The sequence below is a fragment of the Leucoraja erinacea genome, chromosome 13 (assembly GCF_028641065.1).
Source record: "Leucoraja erinacea ecotype New England chromosome 13, Leri_hhj_1, whole genome shotgun sequence".
NCBI lineage: Eukaryota > Metazoa > Chordata > Chondrichthyes > Rajiformes > Rajidae > Leucoraja > Leucoraja erinaceus.
Window position 1 is genome coordinate 48,191,208 of NC_073389.1, and position 14,130 is coordinate 48,205,337.

General features: G+C 43.8%; 1 protein-coding gene across 1 annotated transcript; it reads right to left on the minus strand.

Moving 5' to 3' along the window:
• Window positions 1–1,321: 1,321 nt before the first annotated feature.
• On the minus strand, window positions 1,322–9,597 carry LOC129702494 (SH3 domain-binding glutamic acid-rich-like protein 3). Its single transcript, XM_055644221.1, has 3 exons — window positions 9,308–9,597; window positions 3,600–3,767; window positions 1,322–1,405 (listed from the first exon to the last, which is right to left on the minus strand). Exons 1-3 carry the CDS (start codon window positions 9,356–9,358, stop codon window positions 1,322–1,324), a joined length of 303 nt encoding a protein of 100 aa, XP_055500196.1. The 5' UTR covers window positions 9,359–9,597.
• Between the last annotated feature and the right edge of the window lie 4,533 nt (window positions 9,598–14,130).

The following is a 14,130-nucleotide window of genomic DNA, read 5'->3' on the forward strand; positions in this document are numbered from 1 at the left end:
AAGGTTTCATCACAGTGGAAATGATGCTGGTTTAGCAAGGAAAGACAAAACTCGGCAGGTCAGGCAACATCATTTGAGAGCAGCAAGATTCACAGATGAGGTACATTGAGGGAGGGTCCCACAGAACCCCCGTTGGCGAGGGGAGGAAAACTTCTTCAAAGTTCTGAAACTTATTCAAAATCTGAAGAAGGGTTCCGATCCAAAAAAGTCACCGATGCATGTCCTCCTGGGATGCTGCCTGACCCACTGAGTTACTCCAGCACTTTGTGTCTTTCAAAGGTTTATTCATGTCATTCTCTGGCAAGGTTTGATCTTGGGATTTATTTATATTCATCCGAAATGTGGCTCGAGTTACTTCCATTTCTAAAGAACAAGTTTGTCTTGTTGTGACATATCTGCCAATATTAGTCCTCCATTCACATTTTGTACAGCTGCACATTTTCCAATTTCATATTGGGATTGGGGAAGTACTTCAATTACGTTAAATGAACCCCAATATGAAAACACTCCTGAAATAAACAGCGCCAGTTTTCCTGTTTCCATTATTTTTTAATTTTAATAGATTAAAGTTGTTTTCTTAATGCAAGTTTATTGGCCTTTCCTGATACAGCAGATTGGGAATTCTGGACTATGGACTTCTCTGTGACATTGATTGAACTTATTTTCTCATTTTCTTGCACTGCTTCTCGCTTAGTCCATCAAGGAAATGTTCTCGTCAGCATTTCCACCAGTCCCATTCCCTCAGCCTTCTTCCTTGTAAAGTATTCTCTCTTACACTCATTAACTCCCTACTGCCGTAATTTCTGCATTTGATTTCTTTCCCAGCTGCTAGAATAATATCCGTCACAGCAGTTTAAGGCATAATGCTGAGAGAAGCACAGTGACAATGTTCACAACACACAGTACTGTACAAGAACTCGGCAGGTCAGCCAGCATCTGTGGAGGGAAAGGATAAGCATCGAGGTTCCAGCTAATGCAGTTTTTTGAATCTACAGTTACATGATGTTACAGGATCAGCAGCCTAGATATTGACAGGATATTGTTTGAATCTCACAACTCAGGACACTGCTTCTAACTGTTCTGAAATCTCAATTCTCTGAATTCAAGAGGACTGTTGTGTAATGCAATTGTTGAGATCGTCTCAACTCAAATGCTGTCACCAGAAATTTAAAAATAATAAGTCTAACAATTTTAATGTTGACTGTTACACTAAAGGACCAATGTGATATCAATAAGACAGCAGGAATGAACTACAGTGTGCAGCATAGACCCATCATTACAGATGTCCACAGCATCATTTTGATGTAAATGTGTTGAAGGTTTAGAGCTGCGTTTCTTTCTCTCTCAATTTTAGGAAGTCGTAAATTTCGTCATTCTCCACAGCTTCGTAAAATTGATTGTAATCCTGCAAAACAAAAAGCAGCAGTGAATTTAAAATTGTATTAATTTGCACATGCTGAAATATATCCTTAAAAATGTGGTCAAATAAATCTAATTACACTGCTTGTCAAAATTAGGCAATGTGCTAGGAGTTAGTGGTCGACTTTTGGAGCAGAGGAATACCCCTGTCTCCATCAATGGTGTGGATGTGCAGTTTACCAAGGAGTACAAATACTGTACCTTGGAGTGTGCCTGGACAGTAAACTGGACTGGTCCAGGAATTCCGAGGCCCTGTACAAGAAGGGACAGAGCCGGCTGTACTTTTTGAGAGGGCTTCGCTTCTTCAACATCTGCAGTAAGGTGCTGCAGATGTTCTACCAATTGGTGATAGCCAACGCCATCGTCTTTGCTGCCGTGTGTTGGGGCAACAGGGCGAAGGCAGCGGGCGGCAACAGGCTTAACAAACTAATCAGGAAGACTAGCTCCCTCCTGGGGGTGGAGTTGGATTCATGGGAGGTGGTCTTGGAGGGGGGGGGGGTCCTCAAACTGTGGAGCATCTTAGACAATACAGCTCACCCCCTCCATGACACACACTGGTCAACCTGAGGAGTACCTTCAGCAACAAACTGGTTCCACCAAGATGCAGTGCAGAATGCCTCGTGTGATCCTTCTTTCCTGTGGCTATCAAACTGTACAACTCCCACTTCTGTCGAGGGGTGGACTGACTCCCCTCTAAACCCCCCCCCCCCCCCCCCTCCCCACCTCACAATCTTTGCACATCCCCAATCCTTTCCACTCGTCGCTTTAATTTCTAGTGTTTTATGACTGTTGGCAGATTAATTTCCCTCCGGGGTTAAATAAAGCTGTAGTGTGAGGAGGGGATGAGTTGTGCTGTATGTTGTAGTGCCGAGTGATGCAGGCTACTAAAACTTGGTCAAGCATCTTTTCATCGGCCCATGCAAAACAAAGTCTGGGCTTGACAATGCAGACCTCCAAAGGTCTCTATAACTGAGGGACATCGTTGCATGACCCAAGGTGGAACACCCACTGCTCATGTCCATCAGTACTTCCAGTTGCAACATTGCTTCATCAACAGCTGTGGCACAGTGGCGCAGCAGTTGTGTTGTTGCCTTACAACACCAGAGACCCAGGTTAGATCCTGACTATGGATGCTGTCTGTATGGAGTTTGCACGTTCCCTATGACTGCGTGGGTTTTCTTCGGGTGCCCGGGTTTCCTCCCACATTCCAAAGACGTGCAGGTTTGCAGGTAAATTATCCGCAGTGTGGAGGATAGAACTAGTGATCGATGGGCGAAGGAGCGTGTTTCCATGTTGTATCTCTAAACTAAACTGAACTCCTTACTCAGCGTAGACAAAAAAGCTGGAGAAACTCAGCGGGTGAGGCAGCATCTATGGAGCGAAGGAATAGGCGACGTTTCAGGTCGCGACCCGAAATATCGCCTATTCCTTCGCTCCATAGATGCTACCTTACTCGCTGAGTTTCTCCAGCTTTTTTGTCTACCCATACTTTAGTTCTATGTTAGATAGATAGATAGCCTTTATTGTCATTCAGACCGAAGTCTGAACGAAATTGCAGCAGTCATACATATAATACAATAAAAACAACAATAAACACATATTAACATCCACCACAGTGAGTCCACCCATCATCTCCTCACTGTGATGGAGGCAAAAGTCTTAGGTCTGCAGTCTCTTCCCTCCTTTTCTCCCTCTGCGCTGAGGCGATAACCCCCGGGCGATGTTATAAATCAGTCCCGCGGCTCAAACACCGCGGCCCGGGGGTGGTTGAAGCTGCCGCCCACCAGTCCTGCAGACGCAGCCGCTGGCCCGCGGCCGAACCCCGGACTCAGGCCACCACCGCCAGAACACTGTCCCAGCCGCCCTCACGTGAGTACCGCACCGTCTTCAGCCTCGGGCTGGGCCGCCCCAACATGGGCGCCGAACCTCCCCCGGACCGGGCCGCCCCGACATGGGCGTCGCTTCTTCCCAGCTCTAGACCCAGTTTTGCATCTTACATATTAGAAGCAATTTACAAAAGCCAGTTAACCTACAAACCTGCACGTCTTTGCAATGTGGGGAGCGCCCGGAGAAAACCCACATGGTCACAGACAACTTTTCTTTGTAATTCAATAAAATAGTCTGCACCCATTTGAGAGAGCAACAGGGCTTCTATAAAAGAGGAATTAATGATCTCTTACCCCGCAGTAATTGTTGCCATTGAATATCTGTGGTGGAAGCGCATCTGGGTCACCTGCCCTACTTCTCATTTCCTCCAGCAGTGCCTCGCTGACTGAGATATCTATCGGCTTGTAATTTATTCCCTTTATTTCCAGCACCCTTTCCACTTCTGACTGTTGAGACCTTAACTGGGGTTCGAAAATAATGCGTAAATAACTGAAACGGAAATCCATTTGGCGTATCTGCCATCTGCAAATCTTGTGTAAAGTGTCTTTTACCAGAGCTTTTTTAAGAATACTGAATATATTTCAAAAGCAATATTTAAAATTCATTCCAGGTACCTGGCTTGCTTTGAATGGCAAAACTACATGAAATTGCATACCAGATATTTCCTCAACCAAGGTCAAGTTACTTTTCTGGGTTTTTGTTTGTAGTGTTAAAATGGGAATTTTTTTCAGTTCAACGTTTTCATGATGGTGTGATGTTGGCAAAGCCAGCAGATAGTTCCAATCTCTAATTGCCTTTGAGCCATCTTCCTGAACCACTGGAGTACATCTTGTGAAGATACTGCCACAATATCTTTGGGTAGGGAGTCTTTGTGATCATACTGAAGAGATTAAGATAAACCCCTAAGTTGGGAATTTATGTGACTTGGAAAGGTCCCTGCAAAGGCTCCAGCCTTAGTCCACCCATCTGCCAATCAAACCTCACCTGTGTTGACCTATTCTGAAGAAAGCTGGAGTAACTCAGTAGGCCAGGCAGCATCTCTGGAGAAAAGGAATAGGTGATGTTTCAGGTTGAGACCCATCTTCAGACTAAAGAAGGTTCTTGACCCAAAACGTCACCTATTTTGTGTCCAGCATTTTGTGTCTATCTCCATCCTATCACTTGCCACGCTTTGTTCCACCTGCACTCTTTTCCAGCTGTCTCCCCCTCCCCCTCCCCCACTACAATCAGTTAGAAGGAGAATACATGAAATATTACCTATTCATTCCCTCCACAGATGCTGCCTTTGATTTAAACCAGCATCTGCATTTCTTTCTTACCCATAGTATATCTAATCTATTTGGATAGCATGCCACTACCTGCAACCACCTGCAACCTCCGGGAACCGCACAGAAACCTTGGGTGGGGCGCGAAGTCTCCAGAGTTTTCCGTTCAGGTTTCCTAAGTGGGACAGGGGCATTACTTTCTGCGCCTTGGACCCCAAGAAAGGTCCTGACCTGAAACATTACCCATCCTTTTTCTCTAGAGATGCTGCCTGACCCGTTGAATTACTCCAGCACTCTGTGCCATTCACCTGCACTCAGCGTGTGCATTATATTGGAGTCCGGCCATCATCTTTCCAGAATGGGCAGAATTACAGGGCATCTCCTGCCAATACTATGCAGCCCCATTTATCTGTCTGAAAGATTATTTTTTTTTTTTTTTTTTTTTTTGTTTTGTTTATTTTATTAGAAGTTAATACATCACAAAACAGCATAGTTGGCACCTAATTTTAGGTGCCAACTATGTAATACCGTAATCCATTCTATGTACAAGGAAACCTCTGGAGACTTTGCGCCCCACCCAAGGTTTCCCGGAGGTTTTTGTCAGTCTACCCTACCTGCTTCCCTACCTGCAACTTTGCAACCACCTCTCCGGGAACCGCAACAGAACCTGGGTGCTGAAAGATTTTTATAAGATGTTAGGGGATCTGGCCATATGTTTGCAAAGTGGGTAGTTTCTGAGGAAGCTCTAAACTTCATTAAAAGTAGGTATGTCAGCTGTTGACAGATATATAGTTTAAAAAAAAGGTTGCAAGGATTAAGTCTTCTTGTTAATGCATATAGTTCTAACTATCATGTTGCTGTCTCGAGAGTGTCTGTGGAACAAAATCTGCTAGGGATAAAGTCTGGGCCAAGCTCTGGCTAAATCAGAATGCATTAAAACCAGTCAGCACATACCATATAAATAACCATATAACAATTACAGTACGGAAACAGGCCATCTCGGCCCTACAAGTCCATGCCGAACAAATTTTTTTCCCCTTAGTCCCACCTGCCTGCACTCGTACCATAACCCTCCATTCCCTTCTCATCCATATGCCTATCCAATTTACCTTTTTATCCCGTGTTTAAAATGGTGAATCACAATACCCCAAGGAAGAATATTCCAATTTTTAAATAGAACATGGGATATATAGTTTGTAAAACAGCAATGCTTGTAAATTAAAGATGTTTTCGTTCAAATACTACTGTTCCAAGATGCTTATAGAGCAAACAAATATCTTAGAAACAGATTCAAAATACAGAAATGTTTTATTGGGTATAAATATTGTGATTTCTTACTCAAATAATTAAAAAATTGTTTCCACCCAATCCCATCACATATCATATCAGTATCAATGAGTCCTAGTCACACAACATGGAAACTAGCCCTTTGCAAATCAAAATGTCCCTCTCGCTAGTCCCATTTGCCAGTTTAATTTGTATCCTCTAAATCTTTCTTATCCAGTTGCCTGTCCAAATGCATTTTGTCAACCACTTCCTCTGTCCCATGTGTGTACTACCCTCTGTGTGGAAAAGGTTGCCTCTCAGGACTGGCATCCCCCTCGCACCCCACATATCCCCCCCATTCTTCATCTCTGATAATTGAGCCTGATATGGCTCAATTATCAGGCCACTGGAGGAATATTTTTGTTAAAATTTCCAAATTTGAGGTCAATCAGTTTAATGCTAGTGGTGGTAGGGTATGATACTTCTTCTTCTTGCGAATGAAACAGAAACCAAGGAATAGTTGGATCTCAAGCAGGCTGTTGAGCAGCCAGGTTGTTGTCTCTGCGTCAATGAAGTTGTGCAGCAACAGAGCTGCTGCCTCACAGCACCAGAGACCCAGGTTTGATCCTGGCTACGGAGTTTGTACGTTCTCCCGGTGACTGCGTGGGTTTTCTCTGGGTGCTCTGGTTTCCTCCCACATTCCAATGACGTGCAGGTTTGTAGGTTAATTGTCTTCCTTAAATTGCCGTTATTGTGTGTAGGATGCGAAACTGGGGTAACCGAACCAGTGTACAGGTGCTCGATGATCTGCGTGGACTCGGTGGATGAAGAGCCTGTTTTCATTTTGTAATTCTAAACATGATTGAACAAAAATAATTGTCACTTTGAAAGATGTGTGGGTTCTTAAAGGAAGAGAGGAGCTAAAGGCAAATCATGTTTGTGGAAGTGGTGATGAAGTGGTAGCAGAGGGGGCAGATGTCATTGAGGTCAAAATCTATTTACTGAATTACCACCTAACAGAACTGAAGATCTTGGTTATGAAATTGACAGAGTAGGCTTGGTGAATATCTTGGTGAAAATGTGCCCCCATGGGTCAGTCTCGGAACTACTTATCTTATCGTGTGTATGGGCTTTAATATCAGTTTACTGAGTTTTGTGTCGTCTGCAAAATAGTAACACACTTTAGAAAGCACATGGCAGTTAAAGTTTAATGCAAGGAAGTTTTAATGATCCATTTGTGAGGTAGATCTAGGGATGGTAATATACATTAAATGATTTATTTTTAAATGCAAGATGAGACCTGGGAGTGTTGCTGGAAAAACTATTGTAGATGACAAGTGTATATAGCTGTCAAAATGATTTAAATAGCTATGAAGCAGTAGACAAGGAAGTGATGCCAAACCTTGGAAACGGAGGTTAGACAGTAATCATGATCATTTCTAGGCACCACAGATGCAGGGAAAGAGGCAAGGGGCATAAATGGATGTGAACAGTACAGGAATGGTTATGTAAATGCATACAACAATGAAACTAGTAATGTTCCACCTGCAGCAGCAAAGAAGTTCATAACAGCATTCAACACCTAGCCTAGTGAGGGATGATAGACTAAGTAAGGAGAAACCGTTTTCAGTTGAGGAAATGTTGACCATCAGTGAACAAGGATTTGTGGTAATTGGTAGAAGCTCTAGAGAGGGCACACACATGAAAGAAATCCTGCTGCTACCTGTTACCAAACTGGATAACAGAGCTTGAAAGGATGGTTTAGTTTAATTTTGAGATACAATGTGGAAATAGGCCAACATTTGTTTTTGCAGGACTCCCAAAAAGTTAATTTGCAAGTCGAATCGGTAGTCAGGAAGGCAAATTCAATGCTAGCATTTATATCAAATGGACTGGAATACAAAAACAGAGATGCGGTGCCGAGGCTCTATAAGGTGCTGGTCAGGCCACATTTCAGTTCAGTTCAGTTTTTATTTGTCATATGTAGGTTAACACAGGGTCAACGGCACAATTAAATGTGTTTGACAAGACAACGGGTCACCTCAGCAATGATATTACAAGGATAATATTAAGGTAATAAAAGATAAGATAAAAGATTAAATAATAAAATTTGGAGTACTGTGAGCATATTTGGGCCCCATATCTGATGATGGATGTGCTGGGTCTGGAGAGGGTTCAGAGGAGGTTTACAAGAATGATTCCAGGAATGAGTGGGTTAGCATATGATGAGCACTGGAGTTTAGGTTGCGGGGGGACCTCATTAAAACTTACAGAATAATGAAAGGCATCGATAGAGTGGATGTGGAAAGGATGTCTCCACTGGTGGGAGAGTCTAGGACCAGAAGCCTATAACTTGTGAACGCTGACCAGCAATGAGTCCGCACCGACCAACGATCCCTGCATCGTTTTTTACTGGCCAATTAACCTACAACCCTGTACATCTTCGGTGTGTGGGAGCAAACTGGTGCTCCTGGAGAGAACCCATGAGGAGAATGTACAAACTCCAAACAGTCAGCACCATACTCTTGGGGTCGAACCCGGGCCTCTGGCGCCGCAAGGCAGTAACTCTGCTGCTGCGCCACTGTGCTGCCCTGTAGTTTATTTATCACTCTCAAGTGTAGCAAGGTACAGCGAGAAGCGTTTGTTTATGTGCTCTCCAATCAAAGAAAAGGCCATACATGAACAAAAAGACTATGCATAGGGAAAGCTGGAGAAGGGTCTCGACCCAAAATGTCACCCATTCCTTCTATCCAGAGATGCTGCCTATCCCTCTGAGTTACTACAGCATTTTGAGTCTATCTTGTGGTTTAAACCAGCATCTGCAGTTCCTTCCTACACATCACTCCAGCATTTTGTGTCCACTTATACATAGAGAAAGAGCAGATAAATAGGATTAATAAGATAGCTCCCACAGGCACTATGGGTTCTGGTGGCTTCCTCTGTACTGCGTCGTGCCACGAGTCTCTGAATCTCTCTGGAGAGGCCAATCCCGCAGCCCTGGGTAAAACCAACCAACCTGTCACACGGTGAAATCAACAGGGCAGCAACATTTAGCGATGTCAGGTTTCCCATTCATCGAGAGATCCCAGAGGCGTGTTTGGTTTTAAATTCACTCAGATTCCATTCAGGTTTCCCCTCGTTGTTATAATTTTTTTGGGTAATTCCTTTCAAAAAATATCCTAGATAATATAAATCTCTCTATTCTGCTTATTTTCTAACTATCCAAACTGATCAAGATTGATTTCCATTGAGTAAAATTGAAGAACCTATGTAGTGGTAAGTAACTAGGGACCCACTAGCACCAAATATTTAATTCGATTTTATAAATGCTTGACGTGGTAAATGTTATCAATGCTCGCAATATTTCGAGAAAAATTGCCAGTAATCCTGTGGAAAGAAAAGTGGTCGGTCTTGCGACAAATGTCGCCCTCTAACCGAGATTTCGATTAATTACAGCGTGCTGCACTTACCACACTGGACGCTGAGACGCTGGAGATATACAGTTGGACCTCAGCAGACATGGCTCGCCTCACGCTGACTTGGAAATGCCCCGCTATTTATGAACCGGGAGCTCGCCTCTGTCCGTTAACCGTGTAATTGTCGGAATTGCAAGAGATTCTACCAACAGAATGTAAATGAAAGCCAGTGGGGATGCAAGGAACTGCAGATGCTGGAATCTTGAGCAAAATACAAATTGCTGGAGGAACTCTGATTTAAGTTTTGGTTTTATATTGTCGCATATCATAGGGTCATAGGTGATAGGAGCAGAGTAGGTCATTCATCCCCATCAAGTCTACTCCGCCATTCAATCATGGCTGATCCATCTCTCCCTCCTAACCCATTCTCCTGCCTTAACCCCATAACCCCTGACACCCGTACTAATGTACCGAGATACAGTGAATAACTTTGTTTTGCATGCTATCCAAATAGATTAGATATACTATGGGTAAGAAAGAAATGCAGATGCTGGTTTAAATCAAAGGTAGTGGCTAGTAGAGTCAAGGGATATGGGGAGAAGGCAGGCACGGGTTATTGATAGGGGACGATCAGCCATGATCACAATGAATGGCGGAGCTGGCTCGAAGGGCCGAATGGCCTCCTGCACCTATTTTCTATGTAGACACAAAATGCTGGAGTAACTCAGCGGGTGAGGCAGCATCCCTGGAGGGAAGGAATGGGCGACGTTTCGGGTCAAGACCCTTCTTCAGAATTAAAACCCAAGTTCAATAGATAGAGCAAAGGCGAAGATACAGAGTGAAAAATATAGTTGTCAGCATTGTAACATACCTATTCTATGGACCAAGTCCAATGTCCTCAATGGGGGGACTCTGCAGTTTCTTGGAGTGTGAAGAAGCATCCCGACCCTGAAACATCACCTATCCATGCCCTCCACAGGTGATGCCTGACCCGCTGGTAAACTCTGACGTTTCGTGTTTTGCTAAATGAAAGCCTAGCCGTGTTGGAGTCACAGTTACACAGTTACACATCAGGAAAACGGGCTCTTTGGCCCATCTCCTCCAGTGTTGCCATGGAAGTAATGGAAGGTAACATTCATGCTACCAAGTGCCAGTGAATGACTATCTCTAGAGGTTTACCTGGGGTCAATGAAAGAGCGTTCACGTCGCGGCCCTGTTTCCACCAATCTTTCCACCACCGAGCACAAGAATTGACAAGATAGACACCACTGTATGCAGCTCCGGCTGAACAACTTCTAATCTTGTGTGTGGACTCGATGAGGTTTCCTAAGGCTTAGATTTAGAAATGCTTTGATGTACCAAAGCACTCCTAAAACCAAGGCCTCCTCCCCCCCCCACCTTCAATATACCAGTTCGTCATTGATCAGAAACTCAACTAAGCCAGCTGCATATTTATAGTGGCTGAAAACACGTTAGATAGAGTCATACAGCGTGAAAACAGGCTCTTCGGCCCAACTTGCCCTCGCCGGCCAACATGTCCCATCCACACTGGTCCCACCTGCCTGTGTTTGGCCCATATCCCCCTAAACCTGTCCAATCCATGCACCTGTCTAATTGTTTCTTAAACGTTGCGACAGTCTCTGCCTTAAATTCCTCCTCTTGCAGTTTGTTTCATACACCCACCACCCTTTATGTGAAAATATTACCCTTCAGATTCCTATTAAATCTTTCCCCCTTAACCTCTGGTTCTTGATTCCCCAATTCTGGGCAAGAGACTCTGTGTGTCGATCCGATCTATTTCTCTCATCATTTTATACATCTTTATGTGATCACTCCGCCTTGTCCTTCGCTCCAAGGAATAGAGTCCCAGCCTGCTCAAACTCTCCCTGTAGCTCAGACCCTCGAGTCCTGGCAATATTCTCGTAAATCTTTTCTGTCCCCTTTCCAACTTGACATCATCTTTCCTGTGACATGTTGTCCAGAACTGAACACAATACTCTAAATATCACAGATATTTGATATTCCATACATTAATTATCAAACTTCCTCACTTATGGTGCGGGAAAGGTAATTAACGAAGATGGGTGGCATTAAGACGCCATCCTGAAGAACTCTTGTGGCAATAATACATTTTCTGACGGCATTATTGAAATCAGCATGAATTTTCAGTATATTGTTTTAAAACACAAAGAATGGTTAATCATGATTTAGAGCAGCAGATTAATACCTAATTCGAGAAAAAAAATACCAGTACTCCAACTGAAAAGTTCCCTGTACTGTGTACGTGAAATATTCTCTTCTGTATTCAATGGTTCACAATCTGATTTTCAATTAAGGTGGGAATGCATTACACCTGAATCTACAAAGTTCTGGAAGGATTAAATAGGTTTTACATTGTAGCATAGTTCCTCATGGAGCTTGAAAATTAGCTCATTTTTTTCGTGTTTCTTAACACTTCGGCTAAAAGTCAGTGCATTTTGATTAAAGCAGAAAGGTTGAGATGCCCTGCCCCTTGTTAGCTCCTCCACTGTCATTGATTGCTTCTCTGACCAGCCCGTGACCCCATGACATTCCATTGACTGGGGATGTCCGCACAGGTCAACTGCAATGGTGAACTTTTGCTGACTTTAATGTTCCTTCCAGGCTCAGACCTCCAGTTTCCCATAGGTCAATGCAAGACATGTCATCACTTTTTGTGCTTCTGCCATTGTGGGATCAGATATGCCATTACATCTTTGTGTATTTAGAGAAGGGTGACCAGTGATCAAATCTTCACTGACTGCGTTGAAAGTATTTAACACTTTCTGTTTACTTAGTGCAGGCTCCAATATTGACTTCTTCTCCTGTAATGGATTAAACTTCAATTAAGACTTCAGTGCCGAGTGATTGCACCAATAACTAATATTCACTCCTAACAGTGTGGCCGCAGGACAGCACAGTGGCGCAGCGGTAGAGTTGCTGCCTTACAGCTCCAGACATCTGGGTTCGATCCTGACTACAGAGGCTGTCTGTACGGAGTTTGCACATTCTCCCTGTGACCGCGTGGATTTTCTCCAAGTGCTCTGGTTTCCTCTCACATTTCAAAAGCGGCAGGTTTGTAGGTTAATTGGCTTCTGTAAATTATCCCTAAATTGTAGAAGAGAACTAGTGTATGGGTGATTGCTGGTCAGTGTGGACTCAGTGGGCCGACCAGCTTACTCTTAAAATATGCTGAATTCATTGATGTTCCAATGACTGCATCGAGATTAACAAGTCAACACAGACATTGGAAAGGTGGACCATGTTCTCAAGAGAGTAAAAAATTGGCTGTAGGTGCTTATTATTCAACAGGTATTATTGAACAACTGGGGTGGCACGGTGGTGCAGCGGTAGAGTTGATGCCTTACAGCGCCGGAGACCTGGGTTCGAACCTGACTACAGGTGCTGTCTGTACGGAGTTTGTACATTCTCCCCGTGAGTATTCTCCGGGTTCTCCAGTTTCTTCCCGCACTCCAAAAATGTACAGGTTTGACGGTTAATTGGCTTTGGTAAAATTATAAATTGTCCCTAGGCAGGTGCCAGTGTATGGGATGATCACTGGTCAGCACGGACTCAGTGGGCCGAAGGGCCTGTTTCCACACTGTATCTCTGAAGTCTAAAGTTAAGTCTAAAGGTAGTCACCATAAATAAAGAGGTATCTGTAATATTTACATGCGTCCTTTTACGCTCATTTGCTGAGAAACTGTGGAAATGTTGAGTTGAAATCTTACACCATTTTGCTCTTGCATATATTAGCTGAGACCTTACGGTGAGATGCTGCTGGAAATTATGACTAAATTAACCGTGGATGGTGCAACATTGACATATATAATGGATTGTATTATAATCGGACAATCTTCTCAGTGGATTGTCACCTTGTGGATTGTGGTGGAGAAGCTTGCGTGGTCCTGAGATCCTGAGACCGATGCCGTCTGGAGCTATACTCCTGGTAGGGTCACCCATGATAGTAAGGTCGAGGGTGAGGTCTCTGACAAAGAGCAATCCAACCAAGACCTCAACGGTGGAACAGGCGGAGGACGATGGCTGACTTTAGTGGAGCATCACAAAGGCTGGGAAGACGGATGAAGGCTGCAGCAGAAAAGGGTCCCTGGTCGTCTTGGACTCCATGCCACTGGATCCTGATCCAGATCTGTCAAGGACCGTGTGGTGGCTGTCTGTGCACCAGTCTCCCCACGTTAAACAAAGTCACGCACAGGCGTCCTCCATGAGAGGACCGTCACACTCCTTTCCAGTGATCGCCGATGATGATGAGATATTATTACATTCTCACCACAGTGAAGAAAACAAAAGAGATCTTTTCAAAGGCAGTTTAAAGGATCATCTGGAAATTTCTCGAGGGGTCCTAATGAATACATCATTGAAGATCCTGGGGCAACAGTGTTGACAGCTGCATGAAAAACCCAATCTTGCAGAATTGTTCACTGATTTCAACAGTTTAAGTAATGTAGAGTTCAAAGGAGGTTTGATGAGGTTTTTTTTTAAAGGGTGAGAGAAATAACGTGATTTCCCAAACTTAGGTTCAGATTTAGGTTTATGACGGTCGCGTGTAAAGAGGTGCAGTGAAAAACTTTGTTTTCCGATAATCCTATAGTAGTACCTGTATCTGTATATAGTATATACAGACACTACTATACATAAATACAATCATGTCAAACTCAAGATCGAGCGAAGGGCAAGATACAAAGTGCAGTATATAGTTCTCAGCATTGCAGCTCCATAGTCAATAGACAAAGTCCAATGTCTGCAATGGGGTGAATTGGACAGTATTCTAGCTCATGGAAGGATTGTTCAGAAGCCTGAAGACAGAGAGGAAGAAGCTGTTCCTGAGACTCGTGGAG